At 38.2% G+C, this 13747-nt stretch overlaps 1 protein-coding gene across 14 annotated transcripts in view; it reads left to right on the plus strand.

Annotated features, from left to right (window-relative positions):
• Nucleotides 1–12743, plus strand: part of HECW2 (HECT, C2 and WW domain containing E3 ubiquitin protein ligase 2) — a 195047-nt gene extending 182304 nt beyond the window's left edge. For all 14 annotated transcript variants that reach the window (XM_040562668.1, XM_040562667.1, XM_040562669.1 and 11 more), the window contains one exon: nt 3710–12743. In XM_040562668.1, the coding sequence (XP_040418602.1) occupies nt 3710–3821 (112 nt within the window). In that variant the 3' untranslated portion in view covers nt 3822–12743. The remainder of the gene's footprint in view (nt 1–3709) is intronic.
• The last annotated feature ends 1004 nt before the right edge of the window (nt 12744–13747 follow it).

The following is a 13747-nucleotide window of genomic DNA, read 5'->3' on the forward strand; positions in this document are numbered from 1 at the left end:
ACCACACTGAGAAAGTCAAAGAAACAGAAACAACAGTGTGAAATCCACAGACATGGCAGGTAGCCTTTAAACAAAGCCATCTTGCCACCTTATGGTACAAGATAAGCAAATGCTGGAAATGGATATTTCAAACTAAATAATATCTTTCAGAGGCTTAATGATACCTTGTAGTCAGATAAGCCTACTTTGTTATGAATGACCTATGGGCTAGTTTTGATTCTGTTTAAAAAAGAAAAAGCTTTGATTTTCTTTTTCAATTATTTCTGACCTAAATCTAATCACTTGTTTTAAGTTTAAGTAAGAAAGTGGATTGTGGAAGCCTATCTGCATGTTCTCTAATACTGAAATTCCTGGTGCTAACAAGCACAGCTTGCAGTGTGGAAAAGGTCAGGACTTGCCTGAACAGGATGCTCAGAATGTCCTCTGAAAAGATTGTGCAGAGCCCTGACTGTCATAAACTGCAGAATAAAACTACTTCTTGTAGAGCAACATGGAGAAATGTGTAGAGAATATAAACTACCATATTCAGTTCAGCAAGTAAGGGAAAATGCCAGCTCTTCGCATTTAGGAGAATCATGCACTTCAGTTTTAATTTATGATTCCCTTGTTTAGGAAACATTTGATTTCTGTCTCTGTAGATAGCTTTTAACATACTTTCACAAATGTGAAAGCTCAAGTAACCCAATGCTACAATGCTTGTTAAAATAAACAACTGTGTATGACAAACATCTACAGTTGTTGTGAGTTGGCAATTCCTGGCATTCATATGTGGAACTTCGACCTCATAAAAAATAACTGATCTTCCATGTTTACACTTAAATGGACTAAGCCCTAAGCAGAAAGCTGTATTTGCATTTTAAAATATCTAGTTCCTGTGTACAGTCTAGCTTCAGCCCAAGTCTCACCAGCTTCAAAGGCTTACTGTGCAAACACCAAGTAGTACTGGCTGGAAAGTAAGACATTGTTAACAGCGATCCTGAATAGCAAACTTTCAGTTTTCCAAACAAGTCCTGTGTGTAAACACATTGCTGGATCTGATGAGAATGCTGCCTAGGACTCTTTGACTCTTGCTGATTCTCAGATAACTAAAGCATTTGTGTTCAGGCACCATCACTCACTTGTGGCAGTGTTACAGTTTGTAAATTGCTCTTTTAATTTCAGTGGGAGTGCTTGTAAAATCTGGTAATGCTTGGCATGAGTGTGGTAAAAGCTAGGATTCAACAAGTCAGTGGATTTTGCTTTTTTTTTCCTGTTTCTAAAATAACTACTGCACAGCTTAAAAACACACAAAAACACCTGTCCCTATTTCTTCTTCTTGATTTTGAGGCACAGAAGGCAACTAATATAGTTATGTAGGTTTGTGATTGTGGTTTAAATGTCTCTGAATATAAACAAACATATTAATTTGATATGGAGTTTACACTGTTCTGATTGCTGTGTAATCAGTTGTGCTGAATCAAAAGAGTGAGATTTCTGTGAGACACATCAGGTTGCTTAGCTGATATCACTGTCTTTTACAGTAGTAAGTCAGTAGCATGTGAAAGGCCCTGAAAAGGCTGATTTTTATGAGTTTGGCTTAACTATTGCTATCCCTGATGCCACTTCTATTCCTTTCTTTCACGTTGTGTTGTATATCAGACTAAATCAACAGGGGGACTGTTATTCTTTCAGTTCACTTCCTTGCTGAGAAGTTGGTTGTGCTCCAGGTAGCTTTCATTGCTGTACAGATAGGAGCTAATGGTAATGCATGCAATGATTCACATGCAAATAGCATGCATCTTGCTGCTGGACTTTACCCTAAGTCACTCTATTTTACTGCTGTAATACCGTTCAAAATGTAATGAAGTGGAGATTAACTGGAAATTTAGACTTCAGGAACCAAGGTATTTTTCCTTATGTCATCAAATGTGAGTCCAAGAAGATGAACAATTAGTGTCCACATGATTTGGTATGTTGGAATGGGAAAATGCTGTCCAGAGAAGAAAAACCTTTCCTCCTGGAGGCTTAAAATTTTCTTGTGAGGGTGAGAAAGGCATACATTCCCTCAGTAGGCCAAGATCTTAAGTTTTTGTCTCCTTTAATGACTTGGTTTTCCAAAGTAGGTGATTATGTTTTTAAAATTGCCCTTAAAATTAAGATAAAACTCAATTCTCTTAATAAATGTAGATAATATGCCAAATTACTATTAAACCAGCTTGTAATGAATCCCTCACTAATTATATACTGTGTCTTTTATAAGTTGTGGTTTTACAGCCCACACAGCATGATCCATACTTCTAACGAGTGGTTGTCAGCCCCAAGCAGCAGAAGCATGTGGTTAGGCTGTGAATTGCCTAAGACTCTTCCACAATCTTCACTGAACCCGAGCAGTCACTGAGCCCTTCCAGACACTGTGCTCCAGTTGCCCATTTGCTGCTGGGTCTAAATCAGCCTCTTTCTTCTAAATGGAAATTTCTATTTAAATCATCATCATAATAATGAAGGCAATAATAGTTTACTCTGTTACTTGGTAAGAATTTTGGAAAGGCAAAACAGAAGTACAGAGAAATCCTTCCTTCAAGAGCCTTAGTGGGGTGGCAGAGTGGAAGAATTTTTATCAGGCTCCTGGAGTACAGGCTGGGGAAATGCTCTCTCCACTATACAGTACATACTACGAGTGTACTTTCAAGCATACTGTATTTAGGGGTGCAAAATTCAATTTTTAGTATAAATCTTCAAAGTGGGAAAGATACTTCCTCCAGCTTTCCTTTCTATCATTTCTTCCTCAAGAACATACCACATTAAAAGGTCTATCTATTTCAGTAGAGCAGGCTCATCCACTATGGTGCTTTAGAAAGTATCTTCCTTAGCCTACACTGAAGCCAGGCAAGGACACTCGTTCTACTAAAAGAAGAAACTTTTGTCATCTCCCTTTTCATTCCCTGGAAGAGGTTTCAAGAGTCAGTTCAAAGCCTCAGAAAACTGAGGCAGATGGACTTTGGAAACTGAGAAATAAACCACGTGGTTTTCCTCTTCAGAAAACAGGATGGTATGTTATAGCTACTTGCATAGTTTTGTGTAATTACAAAAAGTAGTATTCTAAAGGTCATTGACTTGCAGGGCCAGATACACAGACAGTGTAAATCAGCACAAGCAGTAACTTCCCAGCAACATGATCTGTGTGCTGAGGAAATGTACGAGGAAGAGCATCCAATTTGTCTGTTCTTTATTACTATGGGATTGTTTCCTTGTATATCTTGCATATTTCTTAATCTTTCATCAAATCTAATAACTTATGCATATTCATCATACTGAAATGGACTGTTTATGATTACAAATACAGTATTCAAATATCATCAATACAGAAAAATAAATTACTTTTCCTAAGATCCATTTAAAGCCAAGGTTTCAGAACAGACTGCTTGATTTGTACCATGTTATATCATTCTCTTCTCCTGCACATTTAATGGATAAAATTTATCCCATGCCTCCTGAGCTGTCATTGTGTTTCTAAAGGCCTTCATAAATGCTCCTTACTGGTTATTTTAATTAGAAAAAAAGTGCATTAAACCTTACTACATGTTCAGTTGGAAAACATCATTTGACAGAAGAACAGTCTTCTGAAAGAATACCATCTGGCCATCTATATGCATGCATGTATCAGTCTGCATATTTTCTTTTGAACTTTTTAAATAATGTACTTCTCTACCTCCTCTTTATTTCCCCTCAGGGCTCACACTTGTTTCAATCGTCTGGACCTTCCCCCTTATCCATCATTCTCTATGCTATATGAAAAACTGTTGACAGCAGTTGAAGAGACAAGTACTTTTGGACTTGAGTGATGCACAAACCACAGTGCCCGGCTCTTTGGACTTTTGTGGATCTGCCTTCTCAAAGAGTGAATGAACGTTTGTATTGGATTTCCTAGAGGAAAATTGTTTTATGATGCAATTCAAATAATGAGGTTCCATGAAAGAGCTTATGAAGCAATTATAAAGCGTTGCGATAGTGGCAGAATTCTCTGCAGTGAATCTAGAGTGTGCCTGACGTGCAGGGAAAAACAAGTCTTGCAATCCACACTTTTTCAGGTCGGCCAAACTTGTTATGTTTTATTTTCTGAGCAAACAAGAAATGTGTGATCCTGTGTTGTGATCAACCTGACTACTGCAAAACTGACATGTACCTGAAAACTGGATTTCACCAGAGCTGCTGAATAGAAAATTCAAGTCAAAATGTGAAATCATTCAGGCCCCCACCTACTCAGTAAATTAGCGAAAAATCATACGATATACTTTTTTTTTTAAGACTATTCATGAAGGTACATTACTTTATGCCATATGTTATAACAGCATATTCAGTATTTGCTATACCTAAGACTACGAGTGCCTGCATGGTGTGCACCATAGAATTCAAGTTCCTGTGACAGAAGTGAATTGGAAGGAGAGTCAGTAAGAAAGGATGCAATAACAATGGCTTGCATTAAGGAGGTTTGTGGAAATGTGTTTGCCAGTGCTGTATATGACAAAAGATGAGCTGTTAAATGAACTTAATAACTTCATAAAATCAGACTGATTTTATGGTTTGTACTGCATGGAAACTATTTTAAGAAGAAACTAGAAATTTATCGCACCATATCAGGAAAAAAAATCCTAACACAGCGACTTCTGTTTATTTTTATAGGTTCATTGTATTACGTTTCTTAGAGTGTACACAGGAAACAAACAAAAATGCTCTTTCTGTTTTTGTCACTTTCCATGCTTGAACAGACATTCTGCTAGTGTTTATTCTTTGAGCACTATCAAAGGAAGAAAAAAAAGTCTTTTATTTTTATAAGAGTAAAAAACTCCCAAAAATATTTTGCACTGAATGTACCAAAGTTGATGGGACATTACGATCTGACTGACAGCAAACTGTATCACTATCAAGTATCTATAAAAACGCTTAGGAACCAGGCTTTCTTCACGGTGCCATGTCTATAGATATCAGGACTGTGCACATAAGTAATAATTTTATAATACTATATGTGATATCGTAATATGCATTTATTTTAAATGCATCTGGATCATTTTTCATGCATTGGATAACTTAATGCAGTGGAGTTTAATACAGATATTTCATATGCTCCCCACAACTTTTTATTTGTACAGTACCATGAAACACTAGCTCGTTTGGAAATCTATGAGTAACCTACTCTAAGGTGAGTCACTGGTCATAATGCCGCTGTTCATATCAATGAACTCCTACAAGATGTAAAGTGTTCATTGTGTCTTGCCTCTTCACTGATAAATAGTTTTCTTATAAAATGTTATTTGAAAGAATTTTTATGGTATATCAAACATTGCATGGACACAAATTTCCTCATGCTTAATTTTGCTGAAATACAAAAGGCTTGCTTGCATCTATTTTTGGTACTGTCCTCTAGATGGTCTTGTGGAACACGAATGCGGCTGAGCACTTTCTTGTACAGCTGCTGTAACGCAGTGCGTCCACATGTTTTAAATTCCAGGAAGTTGCACGTGGACACTGGATGACAAGAACATCAATCTAGCTTTGCGCTAGTCTTCTTGGTAGCACTGAAGCACAGCATGCCCTGTTTCGTGGGAATAGTAGCCTCTGAAGTAAACTTAACGTTCTCACTTTGGAGATTCTTGAAAGGGCATCTCAGGGAGGTATCCTGCTCGTTCCTGTGGGAGTGTTTTTCCTATGGAGGTGAATCTTAGCGGAGGTGTTGTCAGCAAAGACTGCCATTCCACCCTCCAAGTGGGAAGGCAGGTGCAGCTGTGGTGGTGGCTGCAAAGACTGAGGAAACCCTTCAGGCTTCCTGAGCAAGTGTTACCTGTGCAAAGGAAACCCCACTTGCAAAATCAGAGTGAAAGTATTCTTTGATTTCAGGAATAATTGAGCTTCTGCATGACATCTGGGACTGTTACCTAAGTAACATAGGTTCTCCTGCTCTACTTCTGGCTGGCATGAAGTAGCAAAGAAAAATCCAAACATCTCCCTATTTTTACACATATATTTATCAGTCTTTGCTAAAATTGCACATCACAGATGCTAATGCACACCTTTTTTCAGAACACGGATGAGCGAGCAGTAGGCAAACTCACTTTTCATCAGGTCACTCCAGCATGGCTCATGTTTCATATGATCCATTCACTGAGTAGCTAAAACTCAGGCACTCAAATCAGAGTGCAACTTTTGCTCAGTTGAAGGACTGCAGAATTTTGATTTTACACTCCTGTGTTATCTGTGGTCTAAAAAGGAGATTTCCCAGGTGGAAACTGTGTCTACGATTTTTGAACCAGAAACTCCTTGGAATGAAAAGTTTAAATATTTGGCACACAGTAAGTTTATACTAGTCTGCCTTTAAGTTATGCTTTTGTACAAATCAAGAAGAATAAATGCATCTTGTCAGTTTTTATTTAAATATATTTACTACACCTATTTGTTCTGTGTTTATGCATACATAAATAATTGAAATCAGTCACGATGATCCAGTATTCTGTAAAGATGTGATAGGATCAACAGCGGGTCAGCTGTCAAAAGAAATCTGGAATCCATGTAGCATTAAGATCCAGAGAGACTGAGAAGCTGCTTCTTGCTCTTTTGCTGCCAACATCACCTGGAGGACTCTCAAGAAATCCTATTTGAAAGTGATGAAGAGTTAGCTGCCCAGATACAGCTACCTGTGCTGCCTCGAGCACGTGGCTGGCTCTCAGTGATTATATAGGCAGTGCTGTTGCTCTGAAGAGATAAGCAGGGAGGGTGTACAGAAAAGGAAGCCTGACCTTTGTCAGACCAGTACACCTCCTGGCTATGGAGTGAAATATTCTCTCCTCAGTGTGGGAAGCCTTTCCCATTGAACATGTCCCAAGTGATAGCCAACTTTTGTGTCCTGCAGATGCAATTAGCAACCATAGCGCTTTAGCTTATGTCACGCTGTGGCAGGCACAAGGGGCCAGAATAGAGAAAGATGAAGAAGCATTTCCAAAAGCTCTGTACTTCCTCAGAGATTTTCCAGACAGTGTTAAGGAGCTTTCCACTTAGGAAGGAAAAAAGCTAGTCTTCAAGAAGTAGACAAAAGATTCCCTTCGGCTATAGCCATGATGACAACCTGTACTAACTTCACCTACAGCATCTCCATCAGACAAAGTCTAAGCACCCGCAGAGTTGAAGTGAGGTGCCCATGTTTCCTGCTGTGCCAGGAAGCTGAGCCATGCACTGCTAGCCAAAAAGCAGCCAGCAGTCCTTGCACACTGCGTAATGCCCAGCACCCCAGGAACCATGCCCACCTCTTCCTGGGGTGCACCTGTGCCAGGTCTCAGCACCCCTGGGCATACCAACAGTCAGCTGAACCACAACACTCCTAAATACACCAGGAAAGCTCGTCATCATTGACTTTATCCAATGCGGTGCCTACTGTAGCAAGCAGTTACCCATTCAAAAGCTGCAAGCCAGCGTGCTTACTGTAGCAGTGTTTTCACCCACAGCAGGTGGGAGATGGCTGTCTGTTACCTTTGTAACACCTTCAGCAGCACGTTGCAGGTTATCTTGTGAAAGTATTCTTTCAATCCAAAATAAAATCCCATTTAACACGATTCTAATCAAAAGCAAACCTTTTCCCTCACTCTCTACCTGCTTTTTTCCTTGGTATTCATCAAATATTTGCCCCTTTCCTTGCTTTTAAAAATAGTTTTTGTTGTCCATGTTGTGAACCTACCATAAAAAGGTGTTAATAATGCTTAGAGAGCATCTAGGATGAAATCTGTCTGCATATGCAGGTGTGCTGGGCACATCATGAGCTCCACATTAAAGCTGTTAACCTTAGTGAATATATGTAATCCTTAGTGAAACTGAAAATCGAGGCAGCAGCATGCTGGCAGGACATCAGATGAAGTTTCTGGCTTGAGATAAACTGGCAGTGGACTGGCAGTTTGCTCAGTTTCAAATTATAGGAAAGAAAGCAGTTTTGTGGTTTCCTATGTATTTTTAATCCTTTTTAAAAGTCAAAAAAAAAAAAAAAAGGCTTCCTTCTGAAGCATTAGCACTGGTATCATCTGGTTGCTGACTCTAATCTCAGTAGTATTAATTGCAGATGTAAAGTCATGCCAGTGCTATCTGCAGAGGTTTCTGGAGATGTATGCAAGCATCCTGTCTCTGGAATGAAGGAATTCCTGTGCACAGAAGGGGAATCTCTGGTAGCTGTGTTTGAATAGCCTGTGTAAGTTCATTTCCCATGGCATAAAGCAAGTTAATTCTTTTTAGTGATTGAAACTTGCTTGTATTAAATTATACTAGCAGTTACATTTTCTTGCCACCGATTTTAAGCGGAGGACTAATCTATTCCTGTTAGCACTAATGGGAATTGGGCAATAAGGATGGTCTCCAGTCGTAGTTACAAACTTAACCAGAAGAGTGTTAATGTTAACCTTGAAGTATTAATGCTCAACCATCACTGCTATTTTCCCTTCTCATCCCTTCCTCCCTGGGCAAGCAAATTGAACTCCAAGCAAAATTTCAGAATAATTACTCAAACGTGGCTTCTCAAACTGTTTGCATTTTGGCTTTACTATGCAGTCTGAAACAGAACTGCAGAAGTATTAGGGGCTGATTAGCTCACCAATTGCAAGTAAAAAAAAAACTTTACAACTTTATTAGCATAGTCACAGTGGCTGCTGCTGGACTAGTCTAACCTTTTACTTAAATATTTTACAATAAAAAAGCATAAAGCATTGAATTTGAAATTCCTTGCTTTCAGGGAAAATAAATATATGTTAGGTAAGTAGTAGGGGGAGAGAACTTTACTGTAAATCCATTAAGGTTAAAAGCCTTTTTATGACCCATTTTTGCTACTAACATGCAAAATTATAAAGCTAGCCATATAAACACATAGTTTTCACAGTGTGTGTGTGTTGGTTTACTTGTTGCATGTAGGCCATTAGCTTCACCGTGCTTCTGTTTGGTTTCAGACTGGTGCAAATGCAGTAGACGTCTAATATTTCAAACATTCATTGCTATGAAAAGGTTTTTATTGAAGCATTTGTAGTATTTTCTAAAATAGTTTTACTGGAAAGAAAAGTATTGTTCAGGCTGAAACTTAATTTAGGGCTCTACTTTACAGATTTTGCTCAGTGACGTTATGCCATAGGTATTGTAAGGTAAACTCATGATTAATTTTAGAGTTCTGATTAAAATCAGTGACATACTGACCATTTTGTCACTGCTTAGAAAGACTACTGGCTGTAGGTAAAAGGATGACAGTCAAGGACTCCTCTGAATGGCTACAACCCGTAGTAGTATCTGTATGTATTCAGAATGCAATTACAATATTTCCTGAGAGCTATTGTGAAAAAATTACTACACTCATTAATCAGCCCCCTTCTAAATTGATAATTGGAATTTTGAACTTGATTTCTTTATGTACCAAGTGCAGTCAGATTACATTGCAAATGTAACCTGTAAAAAACAAATATAATTGTAGATGCCTTCTGACAATTCTCTTAAACTCATGGTGAATGTGAAAGGAAGCCAAGCTGTTTCTTCAATCCTAGAGTCCTTTAAAAAACTTCTGAGTAATGAAAATTGTGGTATTTTTTGTTGTTTTTCCAGTTTGTGTTTGTTTGTTTTTAACTTCTAGAAACTTCTCCTTCGGCCCCTACTAGAAAAGGCTCTGTCTGTCTTAGAGGGTTTTTACTAAGCACTCAGGAGGTATATTGTTCCACTAATTTAACATAGTTTTGTGCTGACATCAATATAATCGGTTTTTAAACATAGAGACCTACAAAACTCCATAGGACTCTGGTCTCCCTTATGCTGGGCTGCCTTCCAAAGGCTGGCCGTCCTCTCCTTTTTAATTTCACATAATCCTGCAATCACCTGGAGACAAATGCTGATGGCCTACACTGACTGTAACTATAGTATCAGAGTGAGATTGTGGTGGTATTTATTTTTTCCATCAAGAATTAAACTGGTCTCCTTTGCAATGAGAACCAGCTCCCTTCAGTACAAAGAGTCGATGGGATCGTAGTTCCTCTCACACTGTGAACAGTTGAAGAAAAAAGATCTCTTAACCTAATAGTACTAGATGTTTTATGGAAACCGGGCATGTCATTAGGTATCCAAGGGTCAAATGTGCTTTGACTTCAGTTTTGCCAAGTTCATAGCGAGGCAGGGGATTTTTCCTGTGATATTTTCTGTTGACAGAATTGTCCAATTCTCATAAGCTGCTTCAGGCTGTTGGCTGGAAGCACAAGCCCTCACAGGGACGCAGGTGAGCGTGGATCCGGAGATCACAGCAGAGGGGGAATTGTTTTTGTAGTGAGGTCCGTGCCTTCCACAGATGGAGGCTTTGTCGTACAGCCCTTCAACTGGTTTCTTCCAAAGGGTATTTCACATCTCTATTGCCTGTTAGTTGCAGTACAAGCAGCTCCTCACATATTCTATTGACTATTCAAAAGCTCTCGTGTTAAATCAGGAGAATTACAATTTTTATAGTTAAAAATATTCATCTAACAACAGAAATCTGGCCAATGAAAAAATACTTTGCTGAGACATCATATTTGATGGTCATGCTGACTGTAGTCAGACATTGGAGCCGAGATTACTACATGAATAAGCAAATAAATCTCTGACGCCTCATAAATAGTGCTAAGGAAGGAATGTAATTGTAGGTGCTGTAATGATAAGATATGGCAGTTCTACAACATGCGAAATGGAGATGTGGAACAGTGCTTAAAGTGGAGACAAGACTGAAAGAGTAGGGACAGGAAAAGGACTGGGCTTGGAAATAGCTAGTGGGGCAGTGAGCTGTGCTGACCACTGGATGTACAAAAGGAGATACTTTTAGCTTGAAAATTAGGCTATGATAATGTACCAAGGAAAAATGACTATTTATCCTGAAATACATTACTGTTACTACCACTGGAAGACATGTTTTGGCTAATTATTTCAGGTTTTGAAAATCTAAAGCACACAATCTGAAAACCATTTTCTGTTTTTGTTTATTTCTTGTTTTACCTTTTTTTATTTTTTAATTTGACTGCTCTCAGGAAAATGAAAGCTTCTAAATAAGGGTCGTGTCTGGAAGTCCTTTTTAACTGGTTTTAAAAATAATTATTATATTTACTACTAGCTGCATTTGGCAAGAGAAATAGTATCTGTTAAAAAGTTAAATCTTCACTACTTAAGAGGACTTTCATTTTAAATGTGATGGGCCAAACCCCCAACATTTAGCTGTGTGAAAACGTAGGTTTGTTTTTTTTAGTGTTTGAGTTTTGTGTTATGGTTGTGTAAGAACTATGAATTTCCACAAAGAGTTTTTTTGTCATTCTGGGATTGATGTGAAGTTTCTAAAGGTTATTTAAGATAATAAAACTATTCTCAATTATCTTGTTAGCTTTGGCCAAGCCGGTGCAAGTCTTGAGTTCATTCACACTCCAGTGACATTGTCAGAAAAAGTATCAAGTAAGAGGACAGGAAGAATTTCAAGACCTAGTCGTCTACCTAAAAGCTGACCTGGTTCTTTACCTAAAAGCCAAGACTATTGGATATCCAAGTCTGGTATAAAAGTAAAAAGAAGAATTCCTTGCAAGTTTTCTTCTTCAGCATGGTAACTGAGGTGGGAAGAGTTTCATGTAAACTTAAGTCCTAAACTAGAAGACATTTAGTGTGTTGGACCATAATGGTTCAATAGTTCCATAGAGCAGGACATTTTTCTGCAACGAGTCTGCAACACTCAGGAGACTGCTGTTTATTATCAGCATTGCAGGGAGGAAGACGAATTATAATAATATTAAGTACGTATATCATCTTAGGAGGATGCTTTTTCTTTGTACTCTGTTTTTCCTTGGAATGAAATAGCCTTGAGGGCATCCACAAATTCTGATCAGCAAGGCTGCTTTTTGTATAAGTGATTGAACATTTACACTTGTAAGGCTTGGTACAGTATGGAAGGAGAATACTTTGGAGTAAAGAAGGTCTTGAGGGATGTGGTGTAGAGTACTGGCTCCCCCAGGTCAGTCAGTATTCTTGCCCTTGCTAGGCTATGGTTTGGGTCAGCATGTTTGAAAGCGCATATAGTTTTACAAGTTTTTGTAGTGGGGATGCAGGCATCCAGAATCTTAACAGGTATATAGGTGCATCTCCCTCATTTTTGACAATTACTTGATATAATTTTATACCAAGTTATTTGTTTTTAAAGAATTTCAGGCACTGAGAATATAGAGTGCATATTTATTTCTAAGCTTTAAGTAGAACACGTGGTGTATTTTTTAATCCTTTCCATATGTTTCAGTTAAGTGTTCACAAGACTATATATCAAATACAATACCAAGTTTTTCTATCTTTCTACAAGCTAATTTGTTTCATCTGAATTTGGTATATGTCTTTCAAAAAATACTAAATGGGGAAAATGTGCTTCAAGCATTAAGATGGTGTATGTCCTTTTCTCCATTTACATTGCATCACATTTCACTTTTTTTCTTTGAGGCAGAGAGAGCAGATATGAAATGTGTTGAGTGTTTGATGGGCATTTTGTTGTGCCTGGCTTCAAAGATTGTACTGTAATGTTTGACTGCTCACACATTCACATAATTATCTACTCAGTTGAATACAGGACTGCTGTGTTTTATTTCCTGTTATTCAAAAACAATTGGGGAAAAGATTTTTCTGTGTATAATTTTATTTTCGTACTGATCTCTATTTTGTTTAAGACCATGTTTCATCATGAAATCACTTAATTAAAATAAATCTTCTTACAAAATCCACTTTAGAAATCAATTCTTTTATTGTGCCTCTGAATACGTCATAACAGTGTTTAAATGAGTGCCTCTCACTTCTGTGTCATTCTGTGTCCTTTGCATCAGTTTAAGACTTGTAGAGAAACCACAGGATAGTCTTTCTTACATTGCCTTTTCTAAGGGACTTCTGGTGGCCCAAGGAGTCTGGCATGTTAAAACTCATCATTTGTAGCAGAAAAAGTAAGGATTCTCCAAGCATATGCAACAGAATTTGAACAAGACTGAAACAAAGGCTATCATATAAATTCAACAAAGCAGCAAACTACAGTCAACATGTTGGAGAGGCCCAGGCTTCACGAAAAGCTCTGCTTTTGTCTGGAGTATCAGAATGAGCAGCGACGTGCTTTATGACGGTGGATTAACACAGAAAAACACTGTATTTTCATGGGGAAATATCTTTAGGGAAAAAGGTATTTTTCTGTCTTTCACAAAAGTCAGTGCCTCCCACTAAAGATTTCTTCTTACTTTGGTAACAGATTATATGAGCTAGTGAGCAATACTGGTCTTTATTCAGTACTTGGGTGAGGGTTCGCCCACCAAGGCGCAGGCCAAGTAGGCCTTTGTTCTTGAAGGGCAAGTTGTCACTTCTCCTATGTTACAGTTTTCATGAACTCTCTTTAGAATCCAATATTCAAGTATATTTCTATTATTTTAAACTTTCCTAGACAGTAATTTTGCAGTATCTTGCTGCTAGTGGAAATGAAGTGCAAGCTAGCCTAAATCATTAAAGGGGAGCTGCTGTGGGGGGAGGAGAGGCTTTGAGAACCTTTCTGCCTCAGTTCTCTGTTGTACTTCTCAATTCTAGGTTCATAAGACAGTTTCCTCCAGATCATCGATACCTGATGCGATGTATCAAGCAGTTGCCCATTTTTCTCTCAGTGTGAAGAATGGTGCTTGTATAGATCTCGTGCCACGTGACACTGAGGCAATTCTGCTAAGTGTTGGTGAAATACAGAGACTTTGCCTTTTGG

The sequence above is a fragment of the Cygnus olor genome, chromosome 6 (genome assembly GCF_009769625.2).
Source record: "Cygnus olor isolate bCygOlo1 chromosome 6, bCygOlo1.pri.v2, whole genome shotgun sequence".
NCBI classification, from domain to species: Eukaryota; Metazoa; Chordata; class Aves; order Anseriformes; family Anatidae; genus Cygnus; species Cygnus olor.